Raw genomic sequence first — 13,721 nt, forward strand, 5'->3', positions numbered from 1 at the left:
TATGATCACAGCGTGGAGACACTGGGCTATTTGCTTAAGGTGGAATGACTAAAAACCATGTTCATTCATGGAAATACATTTCTAAGTGTATCCAGTTTTCAGTGGGTAGGTTATACAATTCACCAGAAGGCAGCACAAGCTGAACAAAGTGGGAGGCCCAGAAGGCAATGGTACCATATCCCCCAAAGATTCTCTGATAGCTAAAACATACCCATTAGAATACTCCATAGGAACAAAGCTCAGAAAACCACAGCCACGCTGGGCTGTATCCAGAATGGCTGGGGCTTTATTTTAATTGAAACGGTACGTATAAAGTCTCATGGCAATACCCAAGATTGTTTCAGCTTTTTTTTTTTTTTTTTTTTTTTATTCTGGCAAGTCCAAGATTTTTGTCTGAGAACTCTAATTACATCTTCCGACAGGAAGGTTATGAGTTTTAATTGGCAGTTTCCTAACAAAGACAGATTTTTTCCCTCCTCTTCGTTTTTCTTTCCCTTTCAAGATGCATTAAAAAAAGGAAAATATGAAAAAATGTCTGTTTATATTAAGAGAAAATTTAATAATCACCCACTGCTTTATTGCATCCAGTGGTGTAAACTTTAAGTAACTGCTTAGATACCAGTTTATTGCTAACAATTTATTTTGTATATGCAATACTAAGTACAGGTTTGACTAGCCATGTTTGTCTTATAGAAGATACAAGGGATCAGATCTAGAAATAAATAATTAAAACCTTTGGTGTATTTTGGTAACAATGTTAAATATGTTCATTAGAATATGTAATTGACTGCTGTAAGAAAAACAGAGAAAAAGAAAGGAACCTGGCCCCACCCCTAGCCTACCAAATAATGTTGTGGTAACACTGCAACAAAGTGAATACAGAACAAAATGACTTTGTGGCAAGACTAATTTGTAGACCCCAGAGGATGTTGTCAAAACATTGTGAAATAATAATATAAAATTACATTTATATAAAAACATAAAAACAATATAATACCATATATATACATGCAAAACATAGTGCTTGATGAGAGCACTGCTTTGGCTGAGAGTGTGCAGCTACCAATGTTGGTGAGAGGTGCTGAGGATAAATTTCAACTCACAGAAGAACTGCATAGATGGACTACAATGCGCCGGAGAACAATAGCAAAAAAAAAACGTGGTGGTCTACAGTAGCATCCTTTAGTAGGCTTAATCACTGGTGGAGCCCCAGCAATCAATGATGCAATGATGGAAGGCCAAGACACTGAAGAACCAGTGGCATAACACTGCATCAGTCACCAGCAGGCACTGTATAGTAAATCTTTTAAGTTTGACAGTGTCTTGTCTTTTGCTGTGAAATGCATGAACTGTATCACTCCAGGGGTTTCCAACACAGGAAGTGTCATACTTTCTTGGATTGTTGATCTTGCTTTCCTTGTTGATATCACTGAGAAGCTGAACAACATGAACCTCACTGATTTTCAATGCAACATATGTGCATATCTGAGACACACTTCTCCACACAGACACCATCTCTCCCTTCAGAACATCTCTGTTCAGCACATACATCTCTGAGAAACTGTTCTCCACTATGAATATGAACAAGTCAAACTTCACAACAAGCTACACACCAAACTACACACCTCTCTACAACCCGCAACATTTAAACTGTTCAGTCACTGAGGCCAAACATCAACACTCGCAGGACTGAAGCAGTGCCAGGGCTCTGGCAAATGCTTATAAACTAGTTGGAAAAACCAAATACTAAAAAGCTATATCACAGTACAATTCAATATTTTGTTTAAGCTTCATGAAAAGAAAGTTATTATTATTAGTGATATTGGTTGGCGCCCATTTTCTAGGGGTTTTCATTCTAATACACTCTAATTTTGTGAACCTAGTGACTAGCTCACATTCAGTCATACATACATATATTACACAAACCCTGTCTCCTGTAACATCAGTGGTTGGAGTATAATTTTGTTTTATTATTATTTTTTACATTATTGTATTTCAGAGCTATTTTACAGCATCTATTTCTGGAAAATGAACAAGTTTTGTTTTTCCTTTTTTCCCACTGTACTTTGATTTATAAACTTAGACTCCAGTCTTTTTTTTTTATATGTGCTTCTTTGTTTTTGGAACTGCAGTGTTGTTATAGGAAAAAGAAAAAGTCTGTGGTTATTGGATTGAAATAGTCCTTGTACCGTATGATGAAGCAAAGGAGGAACAGAATAAAGAAAACCAAATTACTCAGTTTTAGGCTTGGATAAAACCGGAACTATCCAGTTACCTCAAGTTACGAAGAAGTAATTGATAGCAGTTTTACGCTTTAAGAAGGGGGTTATTCCTTCTAAGCAATGGATCGGTCCATTTATCATCAATAGCAATTCGTGATTCAGAATTGGAAGTTGGATTTATCCTGGTTTACTTACTTTTCTCATGCTTTGGCATCTTACTACAGTTTGTTAATTTTCTGAAAGTTATTTTCTAATTTTTTAACTAATATTAATTCCACTGATTAAGAATGACCAAGATAAGAAAAACAACAGCATAAACACACAAAAAAAACATTTTTCAGTTATAGGCGTACTTAAATTATAAATTTACCAAACAAGGCTCAAAGTATCAGGTGCTCCGAGGATTGCCATATACTTTGAACTGGTATATCTGGTGTTACTTTTCTCTCGGTCAAAACAAATGTTGTTTCCAGCTTGCCTCTAAAATTATTCAGGAAAATTCTGAATCACTCACTCAGTGACCACATTACCACAACTTACGAGAGACCTTTTTTCTATGCAGTGTCCACTTATTCTGACCTCTTAAAACTTTTTTCCCCATTTAATTTCTTTCTGTATTTCCTTTTTTTTTTGGGGGGGGGGGGGGGGGGGCAAGTTTATGTATTTGATTTCAGGCAGTCAGCATTTTGACTCCCACTCACCTCCAGCCTCTCCTGCTTGACTTCATCAACGTCATCATCTGCTAACAGGGCCAAGAATTCTCCAGTCTGGTCAATGGAGCTGAGAAAGTCATGAGCCAACTTCTGCCGTTTGTTTACATTGCTGCTGCTGAATTTATCTACATGTGGGTGAAAAGAGGAAGGAAAAACAGTTACTGACTTTATTTTCTACACATCTGCAGCACAGCTGTGGCTGTTTACACCTGACCCGCTCCCTAACATCACATGAGCGTCCCAGTGCCTTTCATTGGGAATTCTGGTCAGACAGAGTCAGACTCACTGATACAAACAAGCACAATCATGTGTATAACGGAAAGCATAAAATTACCTTCAGCCACATATTTAGATTGGATATCTGAATTCAAATGAGTTTGGAGTACTGAAGTCATATACAAGAAGATTTTGTCTTAGGGAGTGTTGAAATTGTCATACGTAAACATCTTAAACTTAACACATTCAGCTTAAGGGTTATGTGATTATGCAACACATATAGACATATCCCCAGTGTCTTCTTTCAATCAGTAATATAATACACTTGGAAAACTGCCCATTTAACTAATTTCCTGTGGAGTGGGCACTATGCCCTCAGTGGAAAATAAGGATTCATGTGTTGTTGTTGGTTTTTGGTCAATAATCAAATAAAAACACTGTTAAACTACCTCTTTCACCAATTTGCTGCAAATTTGAAATTTAAAAAAAAAAAACATATTTAGTAAATCAGTGAATTGACAGAAAATGTACTTAAAAACATAATGAAATACCACTTTAACATCCCATGAAATGTTTTCCAGTGAAGCAAAAGGAAACAAATGGAAAAGAAAAGTAGAACTGATGACATTCCTGTGATTTCAGTATACATTGTCAATGAAGTCTTTTACCCATTAAAAAATGAAACATACTCAGGCTTGTATTGAGTGTAAGGACAACTGCCAAGGTTATGAAGAGTATTGAATGGAAACAACAAGATTTACACTGTTTAGCGTTTCTTATATGTGAACTGTATGATACAAGCATTAAAATAGTGTGTGCATACTTTTGTAAAGTGTAGTGGTAATTTAATATATGATACAGGTAAATGTATTTTGGTATCATCCTCTTACTGTAGATCTGTGGAATGTGCGTTTACAATTTTAAACTTTGTTTTTTTTTTGGTTGGCATAATTTAGATTTTTATCATGACTTCAGTTTCCATTTTGTGTGTGAAGGTGAGGCAAACCCATTTTCTTTATTTCAGTGGAAACATATCAGATAAATAATTTGTGTTTCACCTCAGGTAATAAATTGTGAAGGCAGGGTTAAAAACAAACAAAAGAAAAACACAAAAAAAGGTTACAGAACCAGCCCACATTTAAGGAGAGAGAAGCGTAGGACTCAATTTGGACCATCATCTCACGCACACCTGTAAATGCCTTATACAGTTGGGTGCGGGGGGGATCTGAGCACTCTTGAGAACGCAGAGCAGTTACATCACTGTACTAGGCCCATAACAAACAAGCAGCCCTGCTACACTCTGCCTTTACACTACTGCAGCAACCTCAGGGACTGTCAGTCATCAATCTACTTGACAGCAGTCATGATCCCAGATTCAAAACACCACCTCAGGCACACCTCCAAGCACTGGGACCCACAGTGCTACAAGCGACAAACCCACTCTGAGGATAATTAGGCTTCCAGGCACTAGAGATTTGTTAACACTCAATAACCCCAGAGGACTGGCAGCCCTGTAACAGGGTCATGTACAGGATAAGCTCTGTTAAACTTCACAAAAGCTACTTATTGTGATCTGTTTTCATTGAGAATATATATTGCTTGTATGATTCTTTGCAAAGTAACCATGGTAGTAAATGAAACACATATACATATATGAAAGATAACTATAAAACACATGGAAATCGTTCTGTGAAAGAACCCCCAAGAGAATATTAATTGCAGAATTGCTTTATCTTCAAAATAAAACTTTAAGTACTAGCTTACTTTTAATTTTTAAGCGGGGTTCAGAAAAAGAAAGGCATGTACTGACCTCTATTACTTCAGTGTGTTGATGTAATTCTCTGAGCTAACTTATAAAGTAAATTAAGATACAGAAATTGTGGGAAATGTAATAAGGAATTGCGGATGTGTTCGTATAATATAAATTTACCAGCTATAGTAATATTTTCTTTTGGCCATACATAAAACAGAAAGTGACATAATAAATAAAATGAAACGTACCTTCAAAACCCTTAAGAGCAACAGAAATGTAATTACAAAGCGATCTTACATATTGCGATTTTTATTTAGAACCTTTTATTATATTGTATAAATCCACGTAGGGTGTTTCTTTTTACTTTTATGTATACATACATCCATACGTATATATTAGAAACAATATTTCTAGTAATGGAATAAATGTACAATTGCTTAAAATCTTTTTGTGCGCTGTCTGGAACTAGTTGCCTTAACTGGCTTTAAGAGTCTTTACTACGATTGTTTAGGGGTGTGCAGAAAAAGGATGCCACAGGAAGACCACAACAGATGGGTCTGACCCTGTGGTACTACAGTGATTTCCTTGCTAACCAATTTCATAATTATTCTGGGATAGTGTGCAAGCAACACAATTACCCAAATCATTCATCTCATTTCACATTGAACCGCATATCGGCTACCTCTAATAGAAAACATCATAATAGGATTTCCACACATATGCTTGCAGTGAACAGTGACTGAAGTTGTGATGAACGCGCTCACTATTCTCATTACCATTATTTCATCACTAGCTCCCTAAATGTGGTATATTACACAGAGGAATTCTGTAATACCACTTAATTTCAGATACTTATCCTGATTATATCATATTTATTTGCCAAATGTTTATTTTTAGATATTTTCTAGCTCTGGCACAAGAAAATGGATAAATAGTTGAAGTGCCTTTCATCTAAAGCTCAATAAAATGGGGTGTGAAGCTGAAAGAAGAGCTAAAAAACAAAGACTGATAACCCTAAATGTATTTTATGTACTGTATTTCAGAAGAAAAAAAAAAAAAAAAAAAAAAAAACGAAAAGGTCAAGACAAAAATCAAATGATTCACAGCAGTAAATTAAGTAAATCTGGGTCAATTTTAGATTATGGACAATATATGTTTATTTAACCACTCTCTAATGAAACGCATAAGGATTTTTTAATGCAACTGTACCAAACAAAGAAGCAACAACTTTTGATATATGATGGAAGCATTTGTTCAACTTACCAAAGCTCATATGATCATTGAAATCAGGGCCGTTTCTAGACCAGGACCGGGGAGGGTGGGTGTTGCTGACAGTGTTTTGCGAAGTTACTTCTTCATTCTTGGATCCTTTTGTTGTATTATTTTTAGGGGGGCTGAGAGAAAATACAAGGGGCGGCTGCCGGTGTTTTGTTGGACTGTTTGACTGAAGCCCCCTTAAATAGGGTCTAGCTGATTCAAATGATAATATAAAAAAACGAATAGCTTTGCGATATTATCAAGAACCATACAGTACTTCAGTTACAATATGCATGTGCTTAAACAGTAAGTCTGACATATAAGTCATTCGAAAATAAAAATAATTTGAAGAATAGGGAAAAATGAAAATCGTATGGATCAAAGGCTTTCATTCAATGGGCTTACAATAGATGCAGTGACATTATACAGTAAATGTAGGAAGATACGCTGCTATTAATTCAGGGTGTATTTGAGCAAGCCCCTAACTTACTGAACCCGAACACAATGTAAATGTGTAATTCAGCCACTGAGTAATTAACTTCTAAAGTTCCATTCTTAAAAAAAAGTATAATCTTGGAAAGACTTACAATAATCAACCCAAGGAAAGTTTATTCTTTTCAGTATCTGATTCCAGAGCTAATTTAAGCAATGCACCAAATGTTTTGCAGCACAGCTATATATGTACCATTCTACTTAGCAAAAAAAAAAAAAAAAAAAAAAAGTTATGCACAGACATGCGGGCTCCTTCGCGATAGACTCTCAGACGTTTCTTTCTAAATACGGCATTTAACATTATTCCATGGCTCAAGTTACACGAGGGCCTGGAGAAAATATCCAAATGAGATTCATCATGGAATTAAAAGGTCGGTTTCACTTTTTTTTTTTCACAGTATTGATGAACAACATTTTTATTGTGGTCAAATAATCTGCTTTTCAAAAACGGGGAAGTTATTCTTTGCCAGAGCTTCCGTATGAATCATGCTTATGTCCAGTGTCAACTCGACTGATTGATTATGGCACACAACATTACCTTGGCTGGCTCTGAATTCATTATGCTGGCCTTCATCATTCAAAATAACGTCTAGATGGTGAAATTTAATTCACAAGAAAAATATGCCTTTTCTCCTTTAGAGATGATTACAAAGAATGTACACGACAATTAGATATTTAGAATTATGAACTAACTCCACTCTTTATGTGAGCAAATGCAGTTTCTATAAGCACTTTGCCTCAATTAACTTACCTTGTCAATCTGACTGATCCAAAAACAGCCCAAGAAAAAGGCCTACATTCCAGCATGTGATAAAGTTACATCTGACTTTGAGGGTGCTTGTTTATGTTTATGTGAGCAGTGTTAAGACAACTAGGGGTGTATTTTTTTATAACCATTGAAAACATGATGCTGAACACACAGCCCTGAGTAATTCAACTAATCAGATGTCATTACTGTGTCAAAGCAGGATGCAGTTAACTATATTAACAAAATACAATGAGGAAAAAAGGTTGTGGCAGTTCAGGCTCAATTTAACCCTTTTGCAAAACAAGTGTTCATACAAAAATATGATAAAACTGATTAACCTTGTGCATCATCTGTTGTGTGATAAACAAAACATTTTTTATTTTCATGGTTTGAACTAAAGGAGGTTTGAAGGCTCTCTGTTGTATCTGATGGGAGTTCCTGTTGTTGTGAATTAGAGAAGCAGGCATGATTAAATACAAGGTTTGTAAGCCAGCAGTTCTGATGCTGGTCAATTAATGATTCCACTGTCGGCCTGAGAAAACACTTCTGGCTCTAAGGGCTTCAAGGCCAATTTGAAACTAATGACAGAAACAAGTTTTTTTGTTTTGTAATTCATGTAAAATAATTATCAGCATGTTCAGCATGTATATACATAATAATGTTCACCAGCCTGCCCAGAAGATTATTTACATGTATGCACGTATTTATGTATGAATGAAATACCTGTTTCGAGTGTCTCTTCCTCATCAATGGTTTTAATGATTTTGGATTTGTAGTCACGGAAAACCATGTATTTCAGCAATCTTCGTATTTTTTTCTGGAAAAGAAAGCATGTTTCTAACCAATAAATCACAAGTACTGTGCTGCTGTACAGCACATTTGAGTGAAAGCATTGTCCTTTTTAACTCTTCCATTTAACCAAAAAGGAAACCTTTTCACGCTTTACTTCAGAAAGCAGAGCGCTATTAAGTACGAACACTCCAAGAGAGACGTGGAGTTCAGCAAATCCACAAGGGTAAAATACCACTATTTCTAAGTTAATACTAACATTGCTGGGACTAATATTTCCACATTAAAATAATATAAATTAATCTATATATTTCCATCTTAAATGTGGTTTGCTTCTCTGAGAATTAAATTCAACAAGCTTTAAAGCGTATTCTTGACTTGATTAATTTATGTTTTTACTTTGCTCTACTTTCTATTTATATTATTAATTACTAACCATGACAAATTCAGGTTTATTGCACATTAGTACAAATCTTTTCTCATTAGGAATATACTTAGTTTTGTTTAACTAAAATAAATTGCACTTTAGGAAGAAGCTTATTTTTTTTTTTTTTTTTTATTGAGAAAACGCATTTAGGCATGTTGGTATAAAACACAATTCATTAAATGATCGTGCTTATTAAATTAAATGTGGTATGACATTTTTTCACTAGTTCAGTTGAGAAATTATAAAAACAATTATTTTGTTTTCAAAAGGACTAAATGGATAAAATGTTTTTTGTTAGTAAAAATACGTACATTTGTTTAATGAAAATGTTTACTTTTATACAAATTAAATTACCAAATTTTTCTAGTTTTCTAGTATAACTATGTACATCTTTGTTAGTCATTTGTATTGTTCACGAGATTGTATATTTATTTTAAATAAACTTTTTTCTTTCTAATTTTATTATCATATTTTGAAGATAATTTTCCTTTCCAAATGTTTATATATATATATATATATATATATATATAAAACCATCTTTTGAACTGTACCTTGTCTTTGCGCATTAGAAACAGGATGTCTTCAGGTGAAATCACTCGGGCACCTCTTAGGAGTGACACTTCTGCTGCTTGCTGTAGCTACAAATAAATAATACAATGTCTCAAACATTTCAAACATTATTAATTTCTTGCATACATATAATGTATGAAAAATCACTAACTTCTGACTTACAGGAAATGTTTAAGCAGACTGTCTATATAAACCTCAGATGGAGCATTAAGCTGATTTAATTGAATGTAATGAACTGCATCATCTTCAATTTACATTGAGTACAAACTGATAATAAATTAGTGTGTGTCTATATAGCATACACTATAGAAACTTTAGGAAATACACAATTTCACTTGGAAATGATTTTATGAAATTCATTATATGATACTATTAAGTGCCTTGGATTTATTATAATATTAAATTATTAATCTAAGTTCATATGTTGGTACAACATGAACTTAGTATACTCAGATTCGTTTGAATCAACAACAACAGTAGCTGTTTTTAATATTCCAGGGGGAAAGAGAGTGACTTTTTTTTTGGCTGGGGCTCAGTGGGCATGAGATCTAGTCCATAAATCATTACATTGGACTGCAGTCATATTTTTTCCATGATGACTGCACGCACACAAAACCGTTAACTATTTCTGATAATGCAGTCCAGCAATACAGCACTCAGATCACAGGATAAATGCAAATTACTGTGTGTTTAAAACATACAGTGTGAAATACAGATGTAAGTAATGAGTGACTGAGTGCAAGAAAGCAGCTGAATAAATCAATGTGCCTGTATGATAGACCAATCTGGACTATCACAAGGAATTCTTGTCAGCGGAGAGCTCATGGATTTCATCTTTCTCCTGTAAAGGGAGAAGACCACTGTCATTACACAGCAGACTTCACTCCAGGGCAACATTTTTTTTTTTTTTTTTTATAAAATGCAAAGACTTCATTCATCTCTTAATTTTGTATTATGTTACTGACGAAAAAGGGGGATGTTGCAATCATATGGAAACAATCTTTAAAACCTCCAGTAAAGACAGAAAGAAAAAAAAACATTAAATGAAGAATGCCCTTCCAGTCGAGTTGTAATTTCTTTTTATTGCTTAAGAGCCATAACACCTCATTAATCAATGTCACCTTTCTCACAAAATGATAGCTGTCCACATGTAAATCAGTGAATAAAATGAATGCCTAAGAATTAAGTGAGCCCTGCTCTATGAATCGTGTGCAGTTTTAGTTTACTGATATTTTTAACTCACCGGTTTCTAGACAAAAGTGTATTTTTCTTTGGACTAAACTGGCAGCTGACTGAAATAAGAGTTGAAAATATTTGGAAGTCATTTGGTTGAGTGCAAAATGGTCACCGGTATTTTTTTTGTATTTTTATTTTTTAAGTTACGAAGGAACAGCTTGTATAACTAGAGTAAAACTAAGGATAATATAAATTAAAACATAGATCCAAATTTGGTATGCATTAATTCTCTTAAATTAAGCATGGCAATTTTCAATGAAATGCTAACTTGAAAGTAAATGAAAGAATAAAGTGCCAGTCTGTTGGAGGCACTAATACAATATACAATACAATACTCGAGCCTCATATTCTGCCATTGATAATGTCTAGTTGACATGAACAAAAACACAGTTTTAAATAACTGTATTTTTTTTACCTGTCACTCTTGAATAATAATAATAAAAAACATTCCTTTAGAAATAAATACATGAGTTCCTTTCAAAAGCTGGCATATTTAAAAATCAAGAAGACATTTGTATCTGTAATGCACGGTCAGGTATAAATAATGGAGTATTTCACAATCATTATCCCCCAGTGCTACTGATGATTAAAATATGTGCACATTTCTGAGGAAATAACAACAAACGTTACAAAAAAGGACTGGAGTTGCACTGCATAAACTAATAAGAACATTTCTACAAAAATAAACCTATGAATCTAGTGTACTGGCCTCAATTACCATGCACACTGTTTTAAAAGACTGTAAACTATCATTATTTAACCCTTGCAAGGCTTCGGTGGTTAGACACACCGCACACAAGACGGTTTCACTGGAGCAAATCAAATAAAACAACTTAATGTGTATCCTTAGCAGATAATCCAAACAAATTATTGCATTCAAAATTAAATTTGACATTAAGGGAAGTGGAACATAACACACTTTAAAAAGCATGTTTCACAGAATTGAGTGTCTCAAAGTAAACAAAACAAATAACTTATATAAAAAGGAATTTGTGGAGTGAGTGAGGGAGAGGGGCGGAAGAGCATCCAAGCTAGAGAGAGACTCCTATGACATTTTCATTATAAAACAACTAACTATAAAAAGAGGACTCCAAGCTTTAAGGCATTTTAAATCAGACAAATAAATACTCCAGTGGGCAAACAGGCTGGAAACAAACCTTGTAGTGCAGTGGAAAAGTACAGGTATCACAGTTCTCGTGATTCTTTTGTATTTTTTGTGAAATTATTGATAGCATTCACAGAGATCAGGCATTTAAAATAGCTCGCTATTTATCTATCTATCTATCTCTGTTTATAGATGTCTATCTGTTCACACACACATGGACACACACGTTGGATCTGTACTTTTCCAAAATGAATATGGATGAATGAAAATAGTTTCCTTTGTTTTCTTTTTTAAATCTTGCCTACAGATTTCAATATTCTTACAGCTGATTTGTTAAGCCTCTCCCCGGATCCCCAGTAATTTACAGCTACCCACACACAGACAGATAAACAGATTCCCTGTCAGAGAGGAGGACACAGGTGTTGCTGTTTAACAGTTAAAGACTACAGCTCTCCAATTAATATTTTGCCTCAACTTCCTCCAGAATATAAATATATCATCTTTTTGGTCTGGCCACCTCCCAACGTTGATGCACTTCAGCAGCATTTAGCACACCATTTAAAATGTAATTAATCTCTTAATAGATAAAACATTATTTCAGAAAACTTTAAATATACACTTTTTATGCACCATAAATTTCGATTTTTTATGGTTTCAGGGGAGGTGGTAGTGGGAAAAGACTTTCCTATCCGTTATGTACCTTATGTTCCTCCTGTAATGTTTGCAATGGTAAGAAACTGTGATATTTATATATTACAGTGGTTTCCCCTCGATAGTTTTTCTTTTTTTTTTTAACGCACATTAAGCTACTGAAAATAGGTATATGAGAAAACTGCAATTCAATGTTTCTATTTGCTCAGGTTCTAGAATTCTATCAACATTCACAAAAAACAAAACAAAACTAAATAAATAAATACATGAATAAAACATATTTGTATTTGTTTTTCCAACCACTGCAGATGACATTCACCTCCAGACCATAATGGGTCCACTGCCAAATATAACAGTGGAGACAATGTAATCAGGATGAAATATATCAACAACTGTCATGCTTATGAGGACAGTCCCAGGAGAGACAATACAATATAATAAAACACAAACAGAATCAGGCATTATAAGGAAGATCTTATGCAACTGACTTTAGACTCTGGAGTGGGGGGTCATGGGTTCAGTCGCAGGTGGTGGGGTACGTCTGTTGTACCCTTGAGCAAGGGACTGTTTTTATTGTTCCAGTAAAAGCTCAGCTGTATAAATGGGTAATTGTATGTAAAAAAAAAATGTGATGTATTGTAACAATTATAATTTGCCCTGGATACAGGCATCTGCTAAGAAACAAAATAAACCAATCAGTTTTGTCCATTAATCAGCGGTCCAGGTGATATACCTCTTTTGTTGAAGCATCATGGCTCATTTCTGAATTTACCCCCTTTTAAGTAAACTCTCATTTAGTCTTTTTCTGACATGTCAAACTAACAAGGCCATTTTGGATGCTGGTTGTATTTCAGTACATGACTATGTGGCAGAGATGCGTACTTGTAGTGTTTAATGGAATAAAACCATAAAAGGCCAATCTTCATGGATTGTTCGGAACGCTTTTTGATGTATATTTGGTCTCTTTAAACATAAAACCAATATAGGTCACCCTTCTGATACGGTTTTATAATCATAAAAAAGTGATCTAACAATTGGCTTACAGATTCTTCTCACGGTTGTCCTACGTTTTTTCACACAGTGTCTTTGAGTATGCTGAAAGTAGATTTGGCTTAGTATCCAATTCCATGAAGCTTGTCCAAACAACCTCATTCACAATTGTCTTTATTTGTCTCGTCAAAGCTCATAGTTTTCATACTGAAATTTTTACATGTGACACCTGACCAACTGGGCTCTCCCAATAACTGTAAGTCCTCAGCATTTTGGCATGGATACCATTGCCTTCATACAATCATCAGAGAGAACCCCAAGTCACTGTGAATGGTAGTGTCCAAATACTTTTGTCAACTGATGCTATAATATAATATATGATAAGATATGATCTAATATAATTTTATATAATATAATACCATATAAAAATACTGACAGGGTATCAGATCTTTCTGAGACCCAAGTGAAAGACCACACACTGTTTATTAGAGTTATTAAAATGTCATAAAGGCTCTGGTTAGCTTGGTTTTCTGCTTGCCTACCGTAAACAAT

At 34.5% G+C, this 13,721-nt stretch overlaps 1 protein-coding gene across 3 annotated transcripts in view; it reads right to left on the reverse strand.

The window, feature by feature from the left end:
• Nucleotides 1–13,721, reverse strand: part of supt3h (SPT3 homolog, SAGA and STAGA complex component) — a 174,984-nt gene that overhangs the window by 42,144 nt on the left and 119,119 nt on the right. For all 3 annotated transcript variants that reach the window (XM_066704357.1, XM_066704348.1, XM_066704365.1), the window contains 3 exons: nt 9,169–9,255; nt 8,125–8,218; nt 2,924–3,060 (listed from right to left, as the gene is read on the reverse strand). In XM_066704357.1, the coding sequence (XP_066560454.1) occupies nt 2,924–3,060; nt 8,125–8,218; nt 9,169–9,255 (318 nt within the window). The remainder of the gene's footprint in view (nt 1–2,923; nt 3,061–8,124; nt 8,219–9,168; nt 9,256–13,721) is intronic.

This window comes from Amia ocellicauda, chromosome 1 (genome assembly GCF_036373705.1).
Source record: "Amia ocellicauda isolate fAmiCal2 chromosome 1, fAmiCal2.hap1, whole genome shotgun sequence".
In the NCBI taxonomy this organism is placed as follows: domain Eukaryota; kingdom Metazoa; phylum Chordata; class Actinopteri; order Amiiformes; family Amiidae; genus Amia; species Amia ocellicauda.